Source organism: Microcebus murinus, chromosome 2 (assembly GCF_040939455.1).
Source record: "Microcebus murinus isolate Inina chromosome 2, M.murinus_Inina_mat1.0, whole genome shotgun sequence".
NCBI lineage: Eukaryota > Metazoa > Chordata > Mammalia > Primates > Cheirogaleidae > Microcebus > Microcebus murinus.
The window spans coordinates 31,709,392-31,732,859 of record NC_134105.1 but is presented as its reverse complement, the minus strand read 5'-3'; the positions used below and the strand labels follow the sequence as shown (position 1 = coordinate 31,732,859).

General features: G+C 48.8%; 1 protein-coding gene, 1 long non-coding RNA gene and 1 pseudogene across 2 annotated transcripts in view; 2 read left to right on the top strand and 1 right to left on the bottom strand.

Moving 5' to 3' along the window:
• The window catches only part of SLC2A1 (solute carrier family 2 member 1), a 29,886-nt gene extending 18,620 nt beyond the window's left edge, over positions 1-11,266 (top strand). Inside the window, exons 3-10 of the mRNA XM_012748462.3 lie at positions 5,830-5,990; positions 6,140-6,380; positions 6,926-7,088; positions 7,181-7,368; positions 7,628-7,732; positions 8,209-8,310; positions 9,599-9,802; positions 10,181-11,266. Of these exons, the coding sequence (XP_012603916.1) occupies positions 5,830-5,990; positions 6,140-6,380; positions 6,926-7,088; positions 7,181-7,368; positions 7,628-7,732; positions 8,209-8,310; positions 9,599-9,802; positions 10,181-10,381 (1,365 nt within the window). The 3' untranslated portion in view covers positions 10,382-11,266. The remainder of the gene's footprint in view (positions 1-5,829; positions 5,991-6,139; positions 6,381-6,925; positions 7,089-7,180; positions 7,369-7,627; positions 7,733-8,208; positions 8,311-9,598; positions 9,803-10,180) is intronic.
• LOC142869910 (uncharacterized) lies at positions 8,914-9,027 on the bottom strand (annotated as a pseudogene).
• Positions 11,267-12,691: 1,425 nt separating the features above from the next.
• LOC142864137 (uncharacterized) lies at positions 12,692-17,798 on the top strand. The gene is made up of 3 exons (XR_012914719.1): positions 12,692-13,005; positions 15,686-15,765; positions 17,155-17,798. It is a non-coding gene; the product is annotated as an uncharacterized LOC142864137 (long non-coding RNA).
• Positions 17,799-23,468: the final 5,670 nt, after the last annotated feature.

Below are 23,468 nucleotides of genomic sequence, written 5' to 3'. Positions count from 1 at the left end.
GGTACCACTGACATTTTTGCCAGATAACTCTTCGGTGTTGTGGGGGCTGTCCTGTGCATTGGAGGGTGTTTAGCAGCATCCTTGGTGTCTGCCCACTAGATGCCAGTAGCCAATGTGACAACCAAAAATGTCTCTGGATGTTGGCAGATGTCCTCCGGGGCCCAAATCGCCTCCGTTGGGAACCCCTGCGCTGGAGAACGAGGGGCGGTTATCGGGAGGAAGGCTTTTGAGGAGTCTCTGTGCGTTCTCTGAAAGGTGAATAAGCATAAGCAAAGCATAAGCACCCCACAGGGTGTCCGGGTTGTATGGGGGAGTCGCTGTGTCTGCCAGAGGAAGGGCACATGAGTTGTAGTGTGGGTAGAGGAGACACTTCCTCTTAAGGGCCGAGAAAGGCTTTGGACGTGGCCGACGCAGCAAGAGGAACATCCCTCTGTCTGCAAGGAGACCCTCAGACCCTCAAGGCCAGGTGCCAGTGAGGAGGCCTGGCCTGGCCCTGGTTTGGAGGCCAGCCATGTCAGGGCTTTTCCAGAGAGGCAGCCTAGGTAGTCTGGGCCTCTGCTGTGGGGCCCCAGGGTCCTGGCTTCTAGCTCCAACCTGGGCCTCTTCCCCCAGGCCCCAGAGAGGCCCTAGGGGACCCAGTGGGCAGGGCTATCTGTCCTCCACCTGGAGCATCTGGCTCTGGACTCCCAGCTGACCCTGGGGTGTGGCTGAGAGTTGCTATGGAGACACAAGCTGGGGCTGATAGCTGGGGAAGGTGGGGGACGGGGGTCAAGGCCAGGCTAAGGCACTAAGCTGGGCCTTCTCTCCTAACTGGAGCTGAAAGCTTGGCTGGCTGTTTAACCTCTTCACCCAAACAGTAACATCTAGGAGAGGGGAGGGAGGTTTGAGAAGGAGCTTTAACTCCCTGGCCTGGCCCAGGGATGCTCTAAAAGACCCAGGCCTCCCAGGGCAGAGGAATGTCCACAGGGAAAGAGGATAAGACCAGCCTGAGGTTCCAAACACATACCTCTTTTGCCAGACAGGCCATTTGGCAATAGCCTGTATTTCTGTGGCCCATGAGCTAAGAATGGCTTTTACATTTTAAAATGGTTGGAAAAAAATAAAGAATAATATTAAACAACGAAGGCCATATATGGCCCACAGACCCTTCCTAATATGTTCTATCTAGCCTTTTATGTAAAATGTGTGCCAGTCCCCGCTCTAGATCACTTTGACTTGCATGCTCCCCACTGACAGAGAACTCACCACCTGTAAGGTGGGCAGGTTCATCCTCTGAAGCCTAGAAAGTGCTTCCTTCCCCTCAGCTGAAGTCTGGCCCTGGGCTCTCTTCTCTCTGAGGCTACAGACCTGCTGGATCCCTCTGTGGGGGTGGGATGCAGAGCCTTACCCCTGAGGCAGGCCTCTACTTCCCTCAGGTTCTTCCCCACCCCATATATTCCATTGGGTAATGATCTTTTTCTCCTGGCAATTTCAAAATGGAAAACTCTGTCCCTAATGCTTCTCTGAAAGTGGTAGCTTCTCTCCTTGAGAGGACAACAGTGACGAACGACACTAACGACTTTTCCATGTGCCGGGTGGCATGCTCTGCCTCATGGCTCTACACAGAGAGGAAGTGAGAACTTCCTCTGTAGACGGCAGACGTGTGGTCGTCACCCACAGTTGCCTGGCCTGGCGGGGAGGGGCATGGGGTGTCCTGGGGCATGTGTGGGCACCCTCTCCCGGGGAGAGCTGCCTGGGGAGGACAGCTGTGAAGTGGAAGCCGTTCAGTCTAAGGGCTCCTGGCTGCCCAGAGTCACCCTGCTTCTCCAGGGTGGCCGCCACTGTGTACTAGCTTCAGGGGCCTAGACAGAGATCTCTGAGGGGCCCTCAGCTCCAGGCAGGCTGATGCCATGGCAATCGCCCCTGCAACTGAGGAGGACCCTCCCTCCCTCCCCAGCAAGCAGACCCTCACCCAGACCCCGCAGTAGGGTCAAGAGGATGTGAATGGGGGGGGCGGGGGGAGGTAGGGCAGAGAGGCAGGTGGTTGGCTGAGTTGATTCATTTAACCGCCATTCTGAGGGGTAGTTCACTGTGGGAGATGGGCTTGGCTTTGGTGGATGGGAAGAGTCAGGAGCAGAATCCAGGTAAGACCTAGGGCAGGTGCTGCGTGGAGAGAAAAGGAAGACAGAATTTGGGGGGGGGGCGATGGCAGGATCAAGTGTAACTCTCAAGCTTGGGAAGGGCAGCGAGGTGGGAGTGTTCAGGACAGGCGTGTGGCAGGCCTCACCTGAAATGTGAGCCAGGGCCAAGGAGGCTGCCAGTGGCCTGTGGAGACTGGGTCTGTGCAATCCTGCCAGGGGAGTGACAAGCAGGCTCTTCTTCCCTGAGGGGCACCCAGGCACTGCTAGGGTGGATGCTGGGGGCAGTAACTGGATAGAGAACTGTGACCCCAGAACTCTTCCCCATGTAGGGGTCTTCTGATTCTCCAGGGACCCCCTGTCTTTTCTGGGTCAAGGGCCAGCTTGGAGCCCCACATGGACCCCTAGAGAGGAGAAGACACAGAGCCCTCAAACCAGCAGCAGGAATGGAAAACTAGGCATAGCTTCTTTCCAGAAGTGTCAAGCACCTGATTAAGAGGTAGAAACCCACTACCCAGCCTCGGCTTGGCCAGGAAGTGCTGCTGGGGGCTAGAGAGGATGGGCCTGGGGCCAAGGTTAAAGCAGAGGAGACTGGCTGCTCACCCCCAGCACTGCCCCCACCCAGTAAAGTGGTCTGAGCAGCAGAGGGGCTGGGGGCCAGAGCAGAGCCAGCCCTGGACAGGGCTTGGGCCCTGACTGTGTTACCAACTGAGGAGGGAGCTCGGGTAACACCTCATTTACACAGGGTCCCCTTATCAGCTGAGCTGCCAAAACAGAAACCTCCATGTCACATCCTTAAGCTCATTTAGTTTAAGCTCTTGTGTAGCACCTATTTACTTTCTTTATACACAATTCTAGCAAGTTCTATTACCTGGCTTCCGGGCAAATTTTAAGAGGGGTATGGAGAGTTATAGGAAACAAGCCTCTGAACCACATGTGGGGGAGGGAAGACCCTGAGAACTATGGAATGCAGTAACCGTAAGCCATGAGGAGCCAGTCGGCACAGGGATAAGCACCTCTCCTTGCCCCTGTGAGGAGCCCCAAAGACACCATTGTCCCAGAGCCCTGCTTGTAAGTCTAGTTGCTCAGGCAGCAAACTGAAATCTTTCCAGATTTCTACCCCGATTATGATGGGTCCAGAAAGTTTGGACCCTCAGAAGAGTGAGCGTCACTTATGTGGGCAGTTCCCTTATCCAGGACAGCTCGTTCTCTGCGGAGCCTGATAAATGGGGCATTACTGTTCCCAGCCAGTCCTCCTCTAGGCTTGGTTTTGTCCCTGGAAGAGCACAAGTACTTGGTGTTTTGTTTTATTTTGTTAAAATCTGTCTTCTCTCTGCAAATCAAGGGATTCTAGGAGGAGAGTCCAAGACTCTTTACTCATTGATTCTCCACTCACTCAGCAGGTATCCCTGGCACTGGCTCTGGGACAGGCTCTGGTGTAAATCAACTAAGGTCCCTGTCCTCAAGGAAGACATGAGTCAAGGAAACCTTTTAGCTGGATCTCAGGAGGTCCCAGCAGTAAGACAAGGTGCACTCTACAGGCAGGAGTCACAGCATCTCAAAGGCATGGGGCGTGTGGGGACATGGTGTAGGGCGAAGGTGTGGCTGACGCATGTGGGAGGCAGGGAGGTTGGATTCATACTTGGCAAAAGCCTTGATTTCAAATTGTGGGAGGAAGGCTTGGTTAGACTTTGTCAGTGGTCTGCACGACCTTCGGGCCAGTCCCAGTGTGTGATGGGCTGGTTTTAGGGGTGATGGTGCCAGGCACTGTAGAAGCACAGTGTGTCACTAAATCCCTGTAGCACTGTGAAGTAGGCATTGCTAATGTCTGTTTCAGAGATGAGGCCACTGAAACTCAGAGATGAAATAACTTGCCATGGTCACACTAGAAATAAGGAGTAGAGCTGGGGTCTAAATTCGGTTGTGTCCAGATTCCACTACACTGTCTGGCTTCCCCAGGACAGAAAAGTGGATCTTTACGCCTGCCTCTCTCGTGTCAACCTGTCCTAACCCCTGGAGCCTGGTTTCTGTCAGGTGACTCCAGACCTGGGAGAGGTTATGGCAGGGCAGGGAAAAAGATGGCTAGAGGCCAAGGACTCACCTGGAAGGAAAGCACCAGGGGGCAGGTCCATCATACTCAGTGGACATTTCTGGGACTGTGAGCCTTGATTTCCCCTTTGGCAAGTGTGGCTATCTACAGCCTCCTCTTCTACTAGAACTCTGTGGCTTGGGAGGCGTAGGGAGGCCCCAAAGCAGTGATGACGGAGGTTGAAGAGGAGGTTGAAGAGGCTGCCCGCTGCCCTGCGTGCATGAATTTGCAGCGTGCACCTGGGGGCGGTGTTGAGGTGGGTTGAGTTGGAGCTGCAAGTGGGGAGGGCTGGAGGGACATGCAGATTGGTGACTGGCTGGAGCCAGGAATTTTCAGGTTATATGAGCACAGTCTGTGTGTGATGGTATGTGTGCACAGGAAGCCGTTTCTGGGTAGTTGGGCCTGTGCCCAGCTACATGTGTGGCTGGGTGGGTCTAGCTAGACCTGTGGCACTGGGTGTGCGTCTGCTTTGCCTGCGAGTGTGCTGAGTGTCCTCAGGCAGAACCGGTGCTACCCACCTGCCACGTCCCTGGGAGCCAGCCAGGCCCTCCCCCCGGTGGGAGCAGGGCTAGTGGGCAGGCCTGTACTAGGACAGTTGTCCCCAGTTCCTGGAACTGCTTCCTTGTCTGGAGCCTTTCCCCATGCCTCCCAGCTGCACCCTAGGAGAGGAGAGGAGGCCATGAGTCCTTCAAGGTGGTGCTCCCAGGCCACTCTGAGGCAGCTGGGCCTGGGGACAGAGTAGTAACGTGAGTCTCGAGAGCACTTTTGAAGGGTGGTATGTGTGAGTTTGTCACCCCAGACCCCAAGTGCAAAGTCAGGGAATCTGCACTTCCTGGATGGCAGAACCCGTCCATCCAGCCGTGCTTCCTTCACAGCAGGGGTGTGGGGGAGGGCCTGGTGTCTTGGCAGAGCTGGGCTCCACCTGGGGCCTTGGGACACAGTGAGGAAAAGAGAAAAGGAGCAGGTGGAAAGAAGCCTCTTTTCTCTGTACCTCTGTACCTCTCTCCATTCTATGCACGAACTTCCACTATTGGTCACTTGCCATCATCCCCAGCAAGTCAAGTGTAGGCTATGAAACCACAGGGCCCTGGAAACCACACTCTGGGGAGTGGGAGAGCTGATGGGCGCTCAAAGGTGGAGCCTAACCCCTTGTTTCTCACCTTGAGAAACTGGGGCCCACAAAATGGAGGGCTTGGCTCAAGAATATGACCAAGCCTGGTGGCACTTTGGAGAGCTGAGGCAGGAGGATCGTTTGATGGCAAGAGTTCAATACCAGGCGGAGCAACATAGCAAGACCCTGTCTCTACTAAAAATAGAAAAATTAGCCAGGCATGGTGGCACACTAAGGCAAGAAGATCGCTTAAGCTCAGGAGTTCCAGGTTGCTGTCAGCTCCCAACTATCATTGTGCCAGTGCACTCTAGCCTGGGTGACAGAGTGAGACTCTGTCTCTTAAACAAAAGAAGAAGAAGAAGAAGATGCGGTGAGATGCAGTGAGTCTGAGGCAGAGCCAGGCCTGGGTCTTCTCCAGCATCTTGTGGTGAAACTGTGCCCTGAGGGAGGGGTGAGGGGAAGAGGAAGGCGGCCCTGGGGGCTTGCTCACCCAGACTGCTTCTCCCCTGCAGGTGATCGAGGAGTTCTACAACCAGACATGGATCCAGCGATATGGGGAGCCCATCCTGCCCACCACACTTACCACACTCTGGTCCCTCTCGGTGGCCATCTTCTCCGTCGGGGGCATGATTGGCTCCTTCTCCGTGGGCCTTTTTGTTAACCGCTTTGGCCGGTGAGCAGGAAGGACCCCGGCCCTGCCTAGGGCATCCGAGATGTGGGTGGGAGGTGGGGGAGACACCCCTGCCTGCTCTAGGGTTTCACCTGTGACCCAGCCCCTGGGGAGCCAGAGGGACACCACCTGACCTGCAACCCACCCCCCAGGCGAAACTCGATGCTGATGATGAACCTGCTGGCCTTCGTGTCCGCTGTGCTCATGGGCTTCTCCAAGCTGGGCAAGTCCTTCGAGATGCTGATCCTGGGCCGCTTCATCATCGGGGTATACTGCGGCCTGACCACAGGCTTCGTGCCCATGTACGTGGGGGAGGTGTCCCCCACGGCCCTTCGTGGAGCCCTGGGCACCTTGCACCAGCTGGGCATCGTCATCGGCATCCTCATTGCTCAGGTGAGCTGCGGCTGCTTGCCTGGCACTGCCACACCCCGGCTTCCCTGCCGGGCCTGTCCTGCCGGGCAGAGCTTCTCTGACTAGACTTGCACCTGGCTTCCACAGCCCTGTGAGCCCCAGGTACACAGGTCTAGGAACACACCACCACCCCAGATATCCCAGGCCTCCCCAACAGAAGAGCAAGATTCCCCCACCCTCCTCATCCCCTTTCCTCTCACTTGGGGTCTCCGACCCCAGGGACTACATGTGCCAGCTCTCCCGTGCCTCATGCTGCTGTGCCTGGATACACACTCTGCAAAAGGCTTCCCTGTCCCCATCCCTGAACTCCTGTGGCAGCGTAGCAGCCCCACTGTCTGTGCCTGACACATTCACAGCCTTGCCACTTGTCCTCCCAGCAATGCTGTGAGGTAGGTCCTGCTTTCTACACATGACGGATGAGGAAATTGGGGTTCAGAGAGGTTAGTGGAGGAGCCTCCAGAAGCAGCAGCCGACACAAAGCAGGAAAACGCCTCTGGCGGGACGCTCACAGCCCCTGCCTTCCCCAGGTGTTCGGCCTGGACTCCCTCATGGGCAACAAGGACCTGTGGCCCCTGCTGCTGAGCATCATTTTCATCCCAGCCCTGCTGCAGTGCGTCGTGCTGCCCTTCTGCCCCGAGAGCCCCCGCTTCCTGCTCATCAACCGCAACGAAGAGAACCGGGCCAAGAGTGGTACGGGCAGAGCCCTGCCCTCCTCCCCGCTGCCCGAGCCCCGGCCTGCTTCCCACTCTGAGCACCCCCCTCCTTCTCTCCGGTCCCCCCAGTGCTGAAGAAGCTGCGCGGGACAGCCGACGTGACCCACGACCTGCAGGAGATGAAGGAGGAGAGCCGGCAGATGATGCGGGAGAAGAAGGTCACCATCCTGGAGCTCTTCCGCTCGCCCGCCTACCGCCAGCCCATCCTCATCGCCGTGGTGCTGCAGCTGTCCCAGCAGCTGTCGGGCATCAACGCTGTGAGTGCCCCAGCCAGGCCCTGCGGTTAAGTGTGGACTGTGAACAAATCCCAAACTTAAAACAACATATATGCCTCCCCCAAAGGAGAAGCTTCCCGTTAGACCCAGAACTGCAGGTCACTGCAGTGCAGTGTCCCTCAGCCTGAGAAGTGCTTGTCCCCTTTACTCCTTACTCACCCTGGGTCCCACGCCCGCTGCTGCAGACGCAGGGAAGGGCCACCGTGCCCAGCTGAGCCACAACAGTCTCTCTACTTGGCAGGTCTTCTATTACTCCACCAGCATCTTCGAGAAGGCGGGGGTGCAGCAGCCCGTGTACGCCACCATCGGCTCCGGCATCTTCAACACGGCCTTCACCGTCGTGTCGGTGAGTCTTTGCTTGCTGCCTGTCAGTGGCTGGGGTCCGGCTCAGGGCCTCAGGGCAGAATGGCAGCATCTGCTGGGAGCAGGCATGCGTCACGTCTCCATATGTGCCTTCTCCCTTCATTCTCAACAACCTGTGAGTTCACTTCTCACATCACACAGCTGGCATGAATGCTCAGAGAAGTGAAATGGAAAAGGTTTGCCCAAGCTCACAACCAGGACGCTCAGCTCTCTGGTTCTCTAGGGCCGGCCACCTCTTGCCCCTGTACTGCTGTGGGGCTCTGGGGCCAGCTCTGTGCCCATCACCCCCTATCTGGCCCCCAAGCCGAGCCCCAGGGAGAAAGCGGTACTGTCTTCCCCACTGGTCTTTGCAGTGCCAAGTGGCTTTCCCGAAGGTTGCTGGGGTGGGCCTCTGGGTGCGTGGGTTCAGAGGGGCACCAGGCAGTGGGGGGGGGGTGCTGACTCTCTCTCTGCCCACAGCTGTTTGTGGTGGAGCGCGCCGGCCGGCGGACCCTGCACCTCATAGGCCTGGCTGGCATGGCGGGCTGTGCCGTGCTCATGACCATCGCGCTGGCGCTGCTGGTGAGTTGCCACGCTCTAGGGGGCAAGGTGGGGCTGGGGGGCGGGGGTCAGCGGCCATTCACCTGGGCTTCAGATCCCAAAGCAGGCCAGGTGGGGGCTGCACTCACCCTGGTTCTGCTTTGACCTGACTTTCCAGCTCCTGAGGTTGTGTCCTTCCATCCCACTCACATCCTGTCTTGAACTTGCTGCGCCCTGCTCGGTGGTTTCTCAACACAGAACCTCTGGTCCTAGACCCCAAACTCTCATCTCCCCAGGGAATTACCTTGCCCAATATTAAGCCTTTCAGAGTCTTTATCTGTAACCTCAGTTCACTATGGCAACAGTCCTGGAAAGCGTTACCGTCCTCACCACAGAGGTGCAGAAACATGTCTTGTCTCACTCAATTCCCCTGACATGGAGGTGGAATTTAGTTATTATTCATATTTTATGGGTGAGGAAACCTAAGTCCCAGTGAGGTTAGTGATATATTGGATAAAGGAGGAAGCCAGGACTCAACCTCAGGTTTGCTCAGGCCCCAAGCCTGTGACTGTCATCACTGTGTTAACCCTGTGCCAGGCACTCACAAGCACAAACACTCATTTGTCCTTTCTTTCTTTTCTTCCACGTCAGATGGGTAACATGCTGACGTTGTAACATGCTGATGCTGTGACAAGGTTTGAGGGAGGCAAATCTCACATATGCACGTGAAAACTAAGTCATCACGCTTATGAACTAAATTTCTTTCTTGGCTAGGAAAGCACCGTTAATCATTTTGTAGGTGAGCCCAGGCTTGGAAAGTCTGGCGGTTGCCAAGAGGTCTGGCATGCAGCAAGTGATGAGCAGCAGATCTGAGATCTGAGCCAGAGTCCATAATTCTTCTCCTGTGGCCTCCTCAAGGAGAATGATCACATACAGAACCATAAATCTAGTGCCTACTCTGTGCCACACCTTACAAGCCTTCAAATATGAATCCACTCCTCACCAAAAAATGTCATTCTACATCCTCCTGCCACAAGCAGACTGCTCTGCAGCCAGACCCAAGGGACCATGGGGGCCTCTTAACACTTCCTTAATGCATAACACATTACTTCTCTCAAGCTTGCAACCACCTTGCAGGACTTAAATCACTTTGTTAAGAGGAGGAAAGTGAGACCCAACACAGGGTAACCAGGGTACACAGCAAGTCCAGGATCAGCCCCAGGCCTACTGCCTTCCAGGCTAGAGTACATATGTAACCCTACTCCATGCTGCCTGTGTGCTGAGGATCCATCACAACCAGTCTGACTTTCCCACTCTCCACTCTTAACAGGAACAGCTTCCCTGGATGTCCTATCTGAGCATCGTGGCCATCTTCGGCTTTGTGGCCTTCTTTGAAGTGGGCCCTGGCCCCATCCCATGGTTCATTGTGGCTGAACTCTTCAGCCAGGGTCCTCGTCCAGCTGCCATTGCTGTCGCTGGCTTCTCCAACTGGACTTCAAATTTCATCGTGGGCATGTGCTTTCAGTATTTGGAGGTGAGAAGCCCCCTTGTCTCTCTACGTACCATTTCTCACCTGCATGCATGACCCCGAGTGCTGTGAAAAGTGCTCTCCCATCATTCTCATTAGGAATCACACCAAGCAGGAAATTGAGGCTCGGGAGCCCAGGTTACATGGCTAAGAACACTGAGCTCAACTCCGGGATTCTCTCCTTAGCTTGGAATGGTGCTCCTGATACCTGTTCCATGCCAGGCGCAAGCATAGTCTCATTTAATGATCACAGCATCCCTGGGGAGTAAGTGGGTGTTCCCTATTTCAGATCAAAGGCCCAGACATAAAATAACCTATCTTGAGTCCAGCAGCCAGGATGTAGGATTGTGATTCCAACTGTGAATGTGTCTGTGTATCTTTCAGCAACTGTGCGGTCCCTACGTCTTCATCATCTTCACTGTCCTTCTGATTCTGTTCTTCATCTTCACCTACTTCAAAGTTCCTGAGACTAAAGGCCGGACCTTCGATGAGATTGCTTCTGGCTTCCGGCAGGGGGGTGCCAGCCAAAGTGACAAGACACCCGAGGAGCTGTTCCACCCCCTGGGAGCTGATTCCCAAGTGTGAGGCGCCCCACACCACCAGCCCGGCCTGTTCGCAGCAGCCCCAAGGAGCTCTTGGGAGCACAGGCAGCTGGATGAGACTTTCAAACTGACAGATCTCAGCCAAGCCGGGCCTGGGGCTCTTTTCTTCAGCCAGCAATGATGTCCAGAAGAATATTCAGGACTTTAACGGCTCCAGGATTTTAACAAAAGCAAGACTGTTGCTCAAATCTATTCAGACAAGCAACAGATTTTATAATTTTTTTATTACTGATTTTGTTACTATTTTTTTTATCAGCCTGAGTCTCCTTTACCCACACCCCAGGCTTCACCCTGAATGGCTCAGAACCTGAGGGTGGGGACCAAGCCCTGTCCAGACACTTGCCTTCTTCACCAAGCTAATATGTAGGGCTGGACCTATGACCCAAGGACACACTAATCGAACTACGAACTCGAGGCTTCTACCCCAGGAGGTGGCTGTGGCCACCCTTTCTGCAGGCCTGGATCTCCCTGCCCTGGGGGTTAGGCTCCATTAGGATTTGCCCATTCCCATCTCTTCCTACCCAGCCACTCAAATTAATCTTTCCTTGCCTGAGACCAGTGGGGAGCACTGGAGTGCGAGGAGGAGAGGGGAAGGGCAAGACTGGGCTGCCAGATTCTAGTCTCCTTTGCACTGAGGGCCAAACTATCGCCATGAGAGGAGGGCCTATAGGAGGCTGAGAACTCACTGCTCAAGAAGACATGGACACTCCTGCCCTGCTGTGTATAGATGGAAGATATTTATATATATTTTTTGGTTGTCAATATTAAATACAGACACTAAGTTATAGTATATCTGGACAAACTTGTAAATACACCACCTCACTCTTGTAACTTACCTAAGCAGATATAAATGGCTGGTTTTTAGAAACATGGTTTTGAAATGCTTGTGGATTGAGGGTAGGGAGGTTTGGATGGGAGTGAGAGAAAAAGGGGTTACAACCACTGCAGTGGCTTTAGACTTTGGCAGGATCCAGTCCCTTCCAAGCACCTTTGATCGGTGCCCTCTATTGCTTAAAAATGTTTGATTCCTAGTGCCCAGAGAATATCTCAATTCTTTATTTGGCATCCAAAATATTTCTATCACATAATATTTGATAGTGTTCAAAAAATGGTAGCTGTGTGCCAACCTTGATGCTCAGGCTTGATATGCACTATTTTGAATGTGAGGTAGATACCATATCTTTATTTGACAGCCTCAGGCTATGTGCCTGAAGTCTCACAGCAAATATGCGAAAACCCCTGCTTTTAACAATTATACTATACCACTCCTTCCCCATTAACTGCCCCCACACTCATACACACACACACACACATACACACAAACAAAATGAACCATGTTCGTTGTATGGGCCCAGTGAGCTGTCAAGCTGCTTTGTATCCATTTCATTTGGAATTACCCCCTCTGGTTCCAGTTTATATGCTACTGCCTCCTCTAAAGACATCAGCCACTCCCCCTACTCCCTGAATTTCAAGAACACGTCATCTGTTCCTTTCCTGTGGCACTTTACCCTTCCACTGTTTATCGCAAGCCAAATTTTCCCACTAGTCTGAATTTCATGGAAAGAAGACTATTTGGTTCATCAGGGTCCTTAGCAGTATTCAATACAGTGTTTGGCACACAGTGGGCACTCAGAAAATACTTGATGAAATAAACCACCAAGAATATTTGTCTCTAGAGGTTCAGCTGACAATCCGAGGAAAATCTGTCTTCATGATTGGACAAAAAAAAACTAGAAAATCTCCTTGGCATGAAGAGGGGTTGTAAGGAGAGGGTAATAAGGGAACATAAGTAGTAAATGGAAATGCCTATGTGCCTTATGAGGAACAAAGAATCTATGAGGACGTCCATCTTCATCTCAGATGAAGGAGGTTGTCTGAGCCTGGAGACAAGGCGTTAACCTAAGAAGGGCTGGGGCCAGATGAGAGGAAGCCATATCTCATGTTCCCCAGAGGCTTCTGTGATAGGAGATAGGAGTTATCTCCGTAAGCTTCACGGATGAGGGAGGCCCCGGAGGGACAGTGCGAGTCAGGGGCCCAGGCTGCCAGGGGTGCAGTCTGGGCCCTTAATCCTATGGCGCTACTTAGCGGCTGTTCGCTCTGGGTGGGAGAGGAAACCGCCGCCCTGGGGGTGCGGGGATGGGTGGGGTCAGCGCGTGGGAGGCCGTAAGGACCGCAAAGCAGATGGTGCGCGGAGCTCACTCCGCGCCCGAGGGCCCAAAGGCCGGCGTAGCAGGGCGGCACCCAGGCCCCGCCCCCCGACGCCCCGCCCCTGCCCAGGGCGCCAGACCCAGTCCGAAAAGGCCCGAGAACCCACTCGCAGCTCCCTGCCGCCCTGAGAGGCATCCAGATCCCCGAGCGCCGCCATTTCCCAAACTGTGAAGTGATGCGCAGGCGCAGGCCCCAGCCCGCCCCAGCCGTGTTCCAGGGCGCTTCGGCGACACAGCGCCCGGTCCCGAGGCGCCTTTTCTCTAGGAGCTGCAGTCCACCCCGGGGTGGGAGATCTGGGGCACAGTTCCATCTGACATCATCTCCAGGACCCTCAGCGGCGCCTGCAGCACGCCGGCCGTGGCGCGCCGACACGCCAGCGGAGAGGCGGGGCCAGGCCGGGTATGCACCAATCAGGGCTGTGCTGTTGGGGGCGAGGGGCGGGCCCACGCCTCCACCACCCCAGCCTGGCGGCCCCCGGCGGGCTCCGAGAGACCACCGACCGACCCCTCCTGGGAGGTGCAGTTTACTCCGGAAAGAGGGGACGGCGACTCGCCTAGCGCCAGACATCGTGGGGAGTGTAGCTCGCCCGGATCCCTATCCCTGTAGGGTGATGTCCACAGTTTCTGACGAAAAGGGGTAAATAGGTATCGGGGCTCCTCTCCAGGCCGCCTTTCCCCACCAGTGCTTAGGTCGCTCACTGACAGTTTTGTGAGATCTTGTATCCGAAGCCTTAGGCTCAGAATCTCCTCTCCCTGGAAGCCTTCTGGATCAGGTTCCCCGCTGGGCTCCACGGCGTCTTGTATTTCCTCCATCAAAGGGCTCTCCGGACCGTACCGGAATTGACTGTCCTTCCACCCGACTGGGGAGGCAACTGCTGGAGGAACAGGGCTAAGCCATCCCCTGGTCCCCACCTCCAACCACAGGCTCTGGTCAGGATTATGGAATGAATGACCTGGAATTGAGGCTCAACGAAGTTCTGAAATCTGAGTTCTTCCGGTGAGGTTTCAGCAGAAAAATCCAACAATTCGGAAGGCAAATTTAATAATAGGGAAAGAATATTCATTCTCTTCAGTCCCGACTGCATTTTTAATGACCCCTTACTCATTCTATGATTTTTATTTCTTAAGCTTCCTAAAAACCTGACCCCTCTGTCCATTGCAGTTGCTGGCCCTGGTTCTGGTCACTCATGGTCTTTCCCGGAGTCGTTGCAACAGCCCTGTCACTGTTCTCTCTGCTTCCTGTGTCTTTCCCCTCCTTCTCCACACTACAGTCTTGGTGATATTTCTAAAACGCAAATCTAGTCAGGTCTCTCTCCTACTTAAAAATCGTCCCTGGGTCCACATGTCCCTCAGGATAACGTCCATGTTTCTTAGCCTGAAAACTCAAGGTCATTCACAATCAGTCTCTATCCCTCACCATTGTCCCCCCCTACCCCCCACCCCAACCATATCCTGCCATCGATCCACTCTGTCCTCTGATCTCCCCACTCTCCTTCCCCGCCTGGGTCTTTGGCGTTCACTCCACACAAATGTCCTCCCGCCTTCTCCAGTTTTCCTCCTGGTGATCATGCCCCATCACAGTCCAAGGAGTGAGAGACCGGGAAGGGGCGAGTTGGGGGGCCTGCTTCATCCATTCCTTGGCACACTGCTGCCAACTAGCGGCAGTTGTGTGAACATTTGGGTGAGGATAAGTTTTAAACTCAACCTCTCAGGGGTTCAGAGAGAATAGATTACTCTGGAGGGAACCCTTGACTGAGACTACTACACTAAATCCATCTGGTAACCCTTCCCCTGGTACCCCGAATGACCTTCCTAAAGCAGTGTTCTGAACATTTTACTCTGTGGCTTAATGCTCCCTACTGTCTATTGATAAAGCCCAAATTCCTTAACCACATTCTGGCCTTTGCAGACCTTATCTCCCAATATGCTCCTTCAACACCTGAAGCTCCAGCCAAGCTGGTGCACTCAGTGTTCCCTGGATAGCTCCTCATCCTAACTGTCTTACACTAAAACTTCTTGTTCAAGCTCCTTTCTCCTTGTCTGCCTTTGGTCACTCCATGAGATTATCTGATCTCAAAAGACCAAATTAACTGTCATTTCTCTATGAAGCATTTGTTCATTCCTTGAACTGTTATCTAACTGACTACATCCTTTTTGCCACGTTTTCTCCTAAGCTATGCAGTGTCTTGGAAAGAATATGGTTTCTAGAGTAAGAAAGGGCTGATGTTAGATTCCTGTTCTGCTACCTAGCTCAATAATCTTGAGCAAGTCACTTTGCCTTTCTGATCTGCAGCTTCTTCATCTCTTGTGATATTAAAATGAAATAATATATGTGTGATGCAGATGTCAGCTGGAGCTACATGATCTTCTCCCTTCCACATGTTTCAGAAAGCCTGGTACTCACCCCCAAGGTTTCTGTGAATTGCCAGGGATTTCATCCATTCTTAAGGTCATCTCTGGCTCTGATGGTTGGCATCCCCTAAACCACCAGGTGCAGAGTTCCCAGCACAAGCTATTTCCTGTCATGGAACTCACATCTTTTCTTTAGTTTCACTTCATTCATTTACTGAGCACCTCCTGGATGCCAGGAAAGTATCAGTAAGAAAACAAAGATTTTCCTTTGTGGAGCTTCCATTCTACTGGGGAAAAAACAATAATAAGCAATCAACAAATATGTAGTAAATCAAATGGTGATTTGTGGTACAAGGAAAAAAGGCAATCTAAGAGGAGACAAGACAATGGATTGTGAAGGTGGCAGTGGGGGCAGTTTTAGATGAGAGCATTTGGAGGCTTCCCTGAGGAAGTGACGTTTGAACACAGACCTGAATGATGTAAGGGGATCTTCTAGGCAAGTTCAAAAGTACTGAGTTCAAAAGGACCATGTTCAGTATTTTGGAAGACCAGCAAGAAGACCAAGGCACCTGGACCAGGGTGACAGGTAGATGAAATCAGAGAGGTGGCAGGATCATGTAGGGTCTCATATGTCACATGAAAACTTTGGGTTTTATTTCAGTGGTGATCAGAAGCCATTGGAGGATATTGACCAGAGAGGTGACACAATCTGATTTACATTTTTAAAGGATCATCTGGCTGCTGTAAACTGTAGGGGAGCAAGAGTGGAAGTGAGAAGACCAGTCAAGAGGCAGTTGTGGTTGTCCAGGTGAGAGGTGATGGGGGCTTACCTCTGGTGTAGCAGCAGCAAGTAGATGTGGTCAGAGCAGGGATGTATTTTGATGTTTCAGCCTACAGGATTTGCTGATGGGGTTGACTGTCAGGTTTGAGAAAACAGAGAAATAAAGGATAGCTGAATTAACTGGATAAATGCTAGTGCCATTAACTGAGAAGGGGAGCATTGAGGAAGTTAGAATGAAGAGTTTAGTTTGGATGTGTTGAGTTAGGTCCTGTTGGACATTTGAGTAAAGACATTGAGTAGGCAGTTGTATATACTAGCTTGAGGTTCACATAAACCTTTTTAGAAAGTTTGGGCCAGGCGCGGTGGCTCACACCTATAATCCTAGCACTCTGGGAGGCTGAGGCGGGCGAATTGCTGGAGATCAGGAGTTAGAAACCGGCCTGAGCAAGAGCGAGACCCCATCTCTATTATAAATAGAAAGAAATTAATTGGCCAACTAATATATATAGAAAAAATTAGCCAGGCATGGTGGTGCATGCCTGGAGTCCCAGCTACTCGGGAGGCTGAGGCAGCAGGATTGCTTGAGCCCAGGAGATTGAGGTTGCTGTGAGCTAGGCTGATGCCATGGCACTCACTCTAGCCTGGGCAACAAAGCAAGATTCTGTCTCAAACAAAAAAAAAGAAAGAAAGTTTGGAGAAGAAGGAATTTAAATCATAGCAACATAACCTAAATTTGAATTTTAGACACCTAAGCCCCTTGGTCTCTCCCCATGCACCCTCGCTGATTATCAAAGGCCTTGGCTGGCCGGGCGCTGTGGCTCACGCCTGTAATCCTAGCTCTTGGGAGGCCGAGGCGGGCGGATTGCTCAAGGTCAGGAGTTCAAAACCAGCCTGAGCAAGAGCGAGACCCCGTCTCTACTATAAATAGAAAGAAATTAATTGGCCAACTGATATATATATAAAAAATTAGCCGGGCATGGTGGCGCATGCCTGTAGTCCCAGCTACCCGGGAGGCTGAGGCAGAAGGATCACTGGAGCCCAGGAGTTTGAGGTTGCTGTGAGCTAGGCTGACGCCACGGCACTCACTCTAGCCTGGGCAACAAAGCGAGACTCTGTCTCAAAAAAAAAAAAAAAAAAAAAAAAAAAAAAAAAAAAAAAGGCCTTGGCTGATGTTTTAAAATGACATCTGGTAAGGACCTGTCTGTTTAAATTCTTGGGCTATCCTTTACCCAGTTTTTATCAGGAAGCAGGGAAGTCATAGTTTTCCCCTTAATAAATTTTGCAATCTCTTCCAAAAGTTATCCCACCTGATTTTGCATTAAGTAGTGGGTGAGGAAAAGACTTAAGAGTATTTCAGTGGCAGCGGATTTCTTTCTTTCTTAGACTCACTGGTTTTGTTCCATTCTTCTCATAAAGGGCTGGCCTCCAATGTCTTACAAGTTTCATGGACAAAGAGCCTGATTTTGAATTAAGGCTCAAGAGGAGAATGGTGTTGGCCACAGCCTAAGGTATCAGTTGTTCCATCTTCCTCCACTGTCTCAGATTCCTCATCTGCCTTTCTTCTATAGTAGTTATCTTCAAACTTTTTTGCTCACATACTCCCTAAAAGAATTTTGAAAAATGGTATCTCTTTGTACATTTTTAGGTTGACATTAAAATTTTTTCATCCTAAATTCAATTATTTGCCGGGGATTTAATTTCTGGTAGGTGGTATTGTCATTTTAAAATAAAAGTGTTACATTAATCTTCTAAATATATTCAACAAAATACCACAGTGATATGATATCCATATCCATAAGATATGAGATATTGTACATATTTTGTTAGGTTTATACCTAAGTATTTCAATTTTGATGGTGCTAATATTAATGGTAGTATGTTTTAATTTCAACTTCTACTTGTTTATTGCTAGAATATAGGAAAGCAATTGACTTTTGTATATTAACCTTGTATCCTATAACCTTGCTGTAATCACTTATTAGTTCTAGGAGTAATTTTGTAGATTCTTTTAGATTTTCTGCATAGATAATCATATCATCTGCAAACAAAGACAGTTTGTTTAATTTCATCCTTCCTAATCAGTATACTTTTTTTTTTTTTTTTTTTTTTTTTTTTTTTTTTTGAGACAGAGTCTCGCTTTCTTGCCTAGGCTAGAGTGAGTGCCGTGGTGTCAGCCTAGCTCACAGCAACCTCAAACTCCTGGGCTCAAGCGATCCTCCTGACTCAGCCTCCCGAGTAGCTGGGACTACAGGCATGCGCCACCATGCCCGGCTGATTTTTATATTATATATATTAGTTGGCCAATTAATTTCTTTCTATTATTATGGTAGAGACGGGGTCTCGCTCAGGCTGGTTTTGAACTCCTGACCTTGAGCAATCCGCCCGCCTCAGCCTCCCATAGTGCTAGGATTACAGGCGTGAGCCACCGCGCCCGGCTAATCAGTATACTTTTTATTTCATTTTCTTATCTTATTACATAAGATAGGACTTCCAATATGATGTTGAAAAGCAGTGGTTAAGGGGACATCCTTGCCTTGTTCCTGATCTTAGCAATAAAGCTTCACGTATCTCACCATTAAGTATGATATTAGCTGTAGGTTTCTTGTAAATGTTCTTTATCAAGTTGAGGGAGTTCCTGTCTATTTCTACTTTATTGAGAGTTTTCATCATGAATAAATGTTGGATTTTGTGAAATACTTTTTCTGCATTCATTGATATGATTATGTGATTTTTCTTTTTTAGCCTATTGATGTGACAGATTACATTAATCAATTTTTTGAATACTGAAACAGTCTTGTATGCCTGGGATAAATCCCACTTGATCATGGTGTATAATTCTTTTTATACATCACTGGGTTTGGTTTGCTAATACTTTTGTTGAGGATTTTTTTTTTCTTTTTTTTTTAGTACCTAGTATGCTGCTATTTGTTGAGGATTTTTGCATCTATGTTCATGAGAGATATTAGTCTGTAGTTTTTAATTTTATTATTTATTTATTTTTAATTGACAAATAGGTCTGTAGTTTTCTTTTCTTTTCTTTCTGGTTTGGTATTAGGGTAATGGTAGCCTTGTAGCTGATTCTATCTTCTGGAAAATATTTAGAAAATTGGTATAATTTATTCCTTAAATGTTTGGTAGAATTCAACAGTGAAACCATCTGGGCCTGGTACTTTCTATTTGGTGAGTTTATTACTTATTGATTTAATTTCTTTAACAGATACAGGCCTGTTTCAAATTCTCTACTTCTTGTGTGAGTTTTAACAGATTATGTCTTTCAAGGAATTGATCTATTTCATCTAGGTTATCAAATTTGTGGGCATGGAGTTACTCAAAATATTCATTTATTATCCTTTTAACATCCATGGGATTTGTATTGATGTCCCCTCTTTCATTTCTGATATTAGTAATGTGTGTCTTTTCTCTTTTTTTTTCTTAGTTTTGCCAGAAGTTTACCAATTTTATTGATTTTTACAAAGAACCAGCTTTTGGTATTGTTGATTTCCTCTATTGATTTTCTGTTTTCAATTTCATTGATCTGTGATCTAATTATTATTATTTATTTTCTTCTGCTTACTTTGGAAATGAGGATACAGAATTCTAGGTTGGGGGGGATTCCTCTTAATACTTTAAATATTTCACTCCATTCTCTTCTTGCATGATTTCTGAAGAGAAGTTGGATGCAATTATTTTCTTTGCTCCTCTGTAGGTGAGCGTTTTTCCCCATCTGGCTTCTTTCAAGATTTTTTTCTTCATCTTTGATTTTTCTGAAGTTTGAATATGATATACTTATGTGTAGTTTTTATTTGTTTATTTTTGTTTGTTGATTTGGTTTGGTTTTTTGTTTGTTTTTTGGCATTTATTTTGCTTGGTGATCTCTGATCTTCTTAGATCTGTGGTTTGGTGTTTGACATTAATTTGATGAAATTCTCAGTCATTATTGCTTCAAACATTTCTTCTGTTCCTTTCTCTCTTTCTTCTCCTTCTGGTATTTCCATTATGAAAAAGTTATACTTTTTGTGGTTGTCCCATAGTTCTTGTATATTCTTTCTCATTTTTCAGTCTTTTTTCTCTTTACTTTTCAGTTTTGAAAGTTTCTTTTGACATATCCTCCAGCTCAGAGATCCTTTCCTCAGTCATGTTCAGTGTACTAATGAGTCCATCAGAGACTTTCTTCATTTCCATTACAATGGGTTTGTTTTTTGTTTTTTGTTTTTTTTATCTCTATCATTTCTTTTTTATTCTTTCTTAGAATTTCCATTTCTCCACTTACATTGTCCATCTTCCATCTGTTTTTACATGTTGTTTGCTTTTTCCAGTAGAGCCCTTAACATATTAATCATACACATCTTAAATTCCCAATCTGGTAGTTCTGACATCCCTAAAATATATGTTTCTGATTCTGATACTTACACTGTTTCTTCTTCTTTTTTTTTTTTCTTTTTTGAGACAGAGTCTTGCTCTGTTGCTCAGGCTAGAGTGCCTTTGGTGTCTGCCTAGCTCACAGCAACCTCAAACTCCCAGACTTAAGGAATCTTCCTGCCTCAGCCTCCCGTGTAGCTGAGACTACAGGCACACACCACCACGCCTGGCTAATTTTTCTATTTTTAGTAAAGATGGGATCTTGCTCTTGCTCAGACTGGTCTCAAACTCCTGAGCTCAAGCAGTCCTCCCGCCTGGCCTCACAGAGTGCTAGGATTACAGGTGTGATCTGCCACACCCTGCCTTCTTCTCAAACTGTGGCTTTTACCTTTTAGTATACCTTCTAATTTTTTGTTGGAAGATGAAGATGATGTATTGGTTAAAAGTAACTGTGGTAAGTAGGCCTTTAGTAATGTAATGATAAAGTATTGAAGGAGGGAAAGCATTCTACAATTCTATAATTAGATTTCAGTCTTTTGGTGAGCCTATACCCCTGGACTGTGAACTTCAGCACTGCTTCTCAGTTTTTGTGTTTTTCCTCTGGGTGAGACAGGACAGCTAGAGGGGACTAAAGTTCAGAATTTCCCTTCTTCCACATAGAAGGCTAGAGGGAGCTGGAGTTGGTATTTACCTTCCCCCATGTGGAAGGATATAGCCTGCTAGAGTTGGGTATTTCTCATGTCCAAGGTAGGTCGGGCTCTGGCAAAATTGTTTTTCCTGAGGGTAGATCTTTATAAGAATAAAAGAGTGCTCTGGCGTATTACCAAATGGTTTCTTTGCCCTCCCCCTGCTGGAAGCATGAAGGGATTTTTCTCTGATAGTCACTGTGAGGACCTGGTAGAGTTCTGGGAGGTAAAGGTCACAAAAGTGTGGGAGACCCATATAACTCAGTCCCCCTGGAGTTTTTTTTTTTTGTTTTTTTTTTTTTGAGACAGAGTCTCGCTTTCTTGCCCAGGCTAGAGTGAGTGCCGTGGTGTTAGCTCACAGCAACCTCAAACTCCTGGGCTCAAGCAATCCTCCTGCCTCAGCCTCCCGAGTAGCTGGGACTACAGGCACGAGCCACCATGTCCGACTGATTTTTATATTATATATATTAGTTGGCCAATTAATTTCTTTCAATTTTTATGGTAGAGACGGGGTCTCGCTCAGGCTGGTTTTGAACTCCTGACCTTGAGCAATCCGCCCACCTCGGCCTCCCAGAGTGCTAGGATTACAGGCGTGAGCCACTGCGCCCGGCCTCCCTGGAGTTTTTAACTCTTAGAATTGTCCATGCTGCTTCTCCAGAAATCGGTCAATTACAATTTAGGTTTTCCTATTCTGGCATTGGTTCCTGCAGAGGTTTCTGCTCAAGGATTTCATTTCTGGTAACTTGTGATTCTCTTTATTTGCCTGTCTCTCCAGTTTGGGGGGACAGAAATCTGCCCAGTGACATCATTCCTTTGAGATTTAAGAAGAATTGTTCAGCTGTTTAACTTATAATAGATGGAGTGCTGTCTTCTAAGTTCCTTATATGCTGGACTGGAAACTAAATCTCTCTCCATTTTTGAAGGACAGTTTTGCTAAATATAATTCTTGGTTGGCAGTGTTTTCTTTCAATGCTCTGAATATAGTATCTCACTTCCTTCCAGCCTGTAAAGTTTCTGCTGAAAAATCTATTGATAATCTTATGAGAGCTCCCTTGTACTTGATGAGTCACTTTTCTCTTGCTGCCCTCAGAATCTCTCTGTCTTTGACTTTTGACAGTTTGATCATAATGTATCTCAGTGTGGACCTCTTTAGGTTCATCATAGTTAGAGTCCTTTGAGCTTCTTGAATTTAGATGTCCATTTCCTGCCTCAGATTTGAGAAGCTTTAGGCTATTATTTTTTAAATAAGTTCTCTGTCCCTTTTTCTCTCTTTTCTCCTTTTGTAATTCCCAAAATGTGTATATTAATCTACTTGATGGTGCCCCATAATTCCATTAGGCTTTCTTCATCTTTTTTCTTTCTTTCCTCTGACTCAAGAATTTCAAATGACCTATCTCAAGTTCACTGATTCTTTCTTCTGCTTGGTTAAATCTCCTATGACCCACTCTAGTGAATTTTTCAATTCAGTTACTATTTTCTTCAACTCTAGGATTATGTTTGGTCTTTTTAATGGTTTCTGTCTCTTTGTTGATATTCTAATTTTTGTGCATTGCTTCCTGGTTTCATTTGTCTGTCTGATTCTCTTGTAGCACATTGAGCTTCTGTTGTTTTTTGGTTTTTTTTTTTTTTGAGACAGAGTCTCGCTTTGTTGCCTAGGCTAGAGTGAGTGCCATGGCATCAGCCTAGCTCACAGCAACCTCAAACTCCTGGGATCAAGCAATCCTTCTGCCTCAGCCTCCCAAGTATCTGGGACTACAGGCATGTGCCACCATGCTCAGCTAATTTTTTCTATATATATTAGTTGGCCAATTAATTTCTTTCTATTTATAGTAGAGACAGGGTCTCGCTCTTGCTCAGGCTGGTTTTGAACTCCTGACCTCGAGCAATCCTCCCGCCTCGGCCTCCCAGAGTGCTAGGATTACAGGCGTGAGCCACCAGGCCTCGCACATTGAGCTTCTTTATGATGATTATTTTGAATTCTTTGTTGGGTAATTCATAGATCTCTTTCTCTTTGAGGTTCCTTTCCTGAGATTTATTTGGTACTTTGATTGGGCTATGTTTCCCTCTTTATTCATATGTCTTGTTATTTTTTGCTGGGATCTGTGGATTGAAAAAGCAACCATATCGCCCAGTTTTTATGAACTGTCTTCATATGGGGGGAAACCTTTAACAATCAGGCTGGCTGACAATCTGTGGGAGGCTCTCAAACCTTTTCTGGAGGTATGTCTTCTTTGGGTTTATGCATGTAATTTCCTAATTTAAGAGGTTTGCTGATTTCTTTTTCAGAAGCTTATAATCTCTTCTTCGTTCTGATATCTGTCTATAGTACTGCAGGTTCTCAGGGGCTGTGACAAGCCACTGATCTCTCTTTTGTTCTCAGCAGTCCCCAGGCATCCAAAGTACACCCATTGCTTCAGGACTAAGAGTCAGGCAAAACAAAAATCAGTCCCTCAGAGGAAAGGAGAATTCTCTCTGTGTCTTTTCTTGAGCTGGGGCATCCATCTTCATCTTCCCTCAGACAGTGGAGTTCCTGGTTCTTGGCCCTTTGGACTCCAGGATTTATGGCTGCAGCCCCTTAGGTCTCAGGTCTTCAGCCTTGGACTGGGATTTATACTATTGTCTCCCTGATTCTCAGGCCTCCAAACTTGGACTGAATTACACCACCAGATTTCCTGGTCCTCCAGC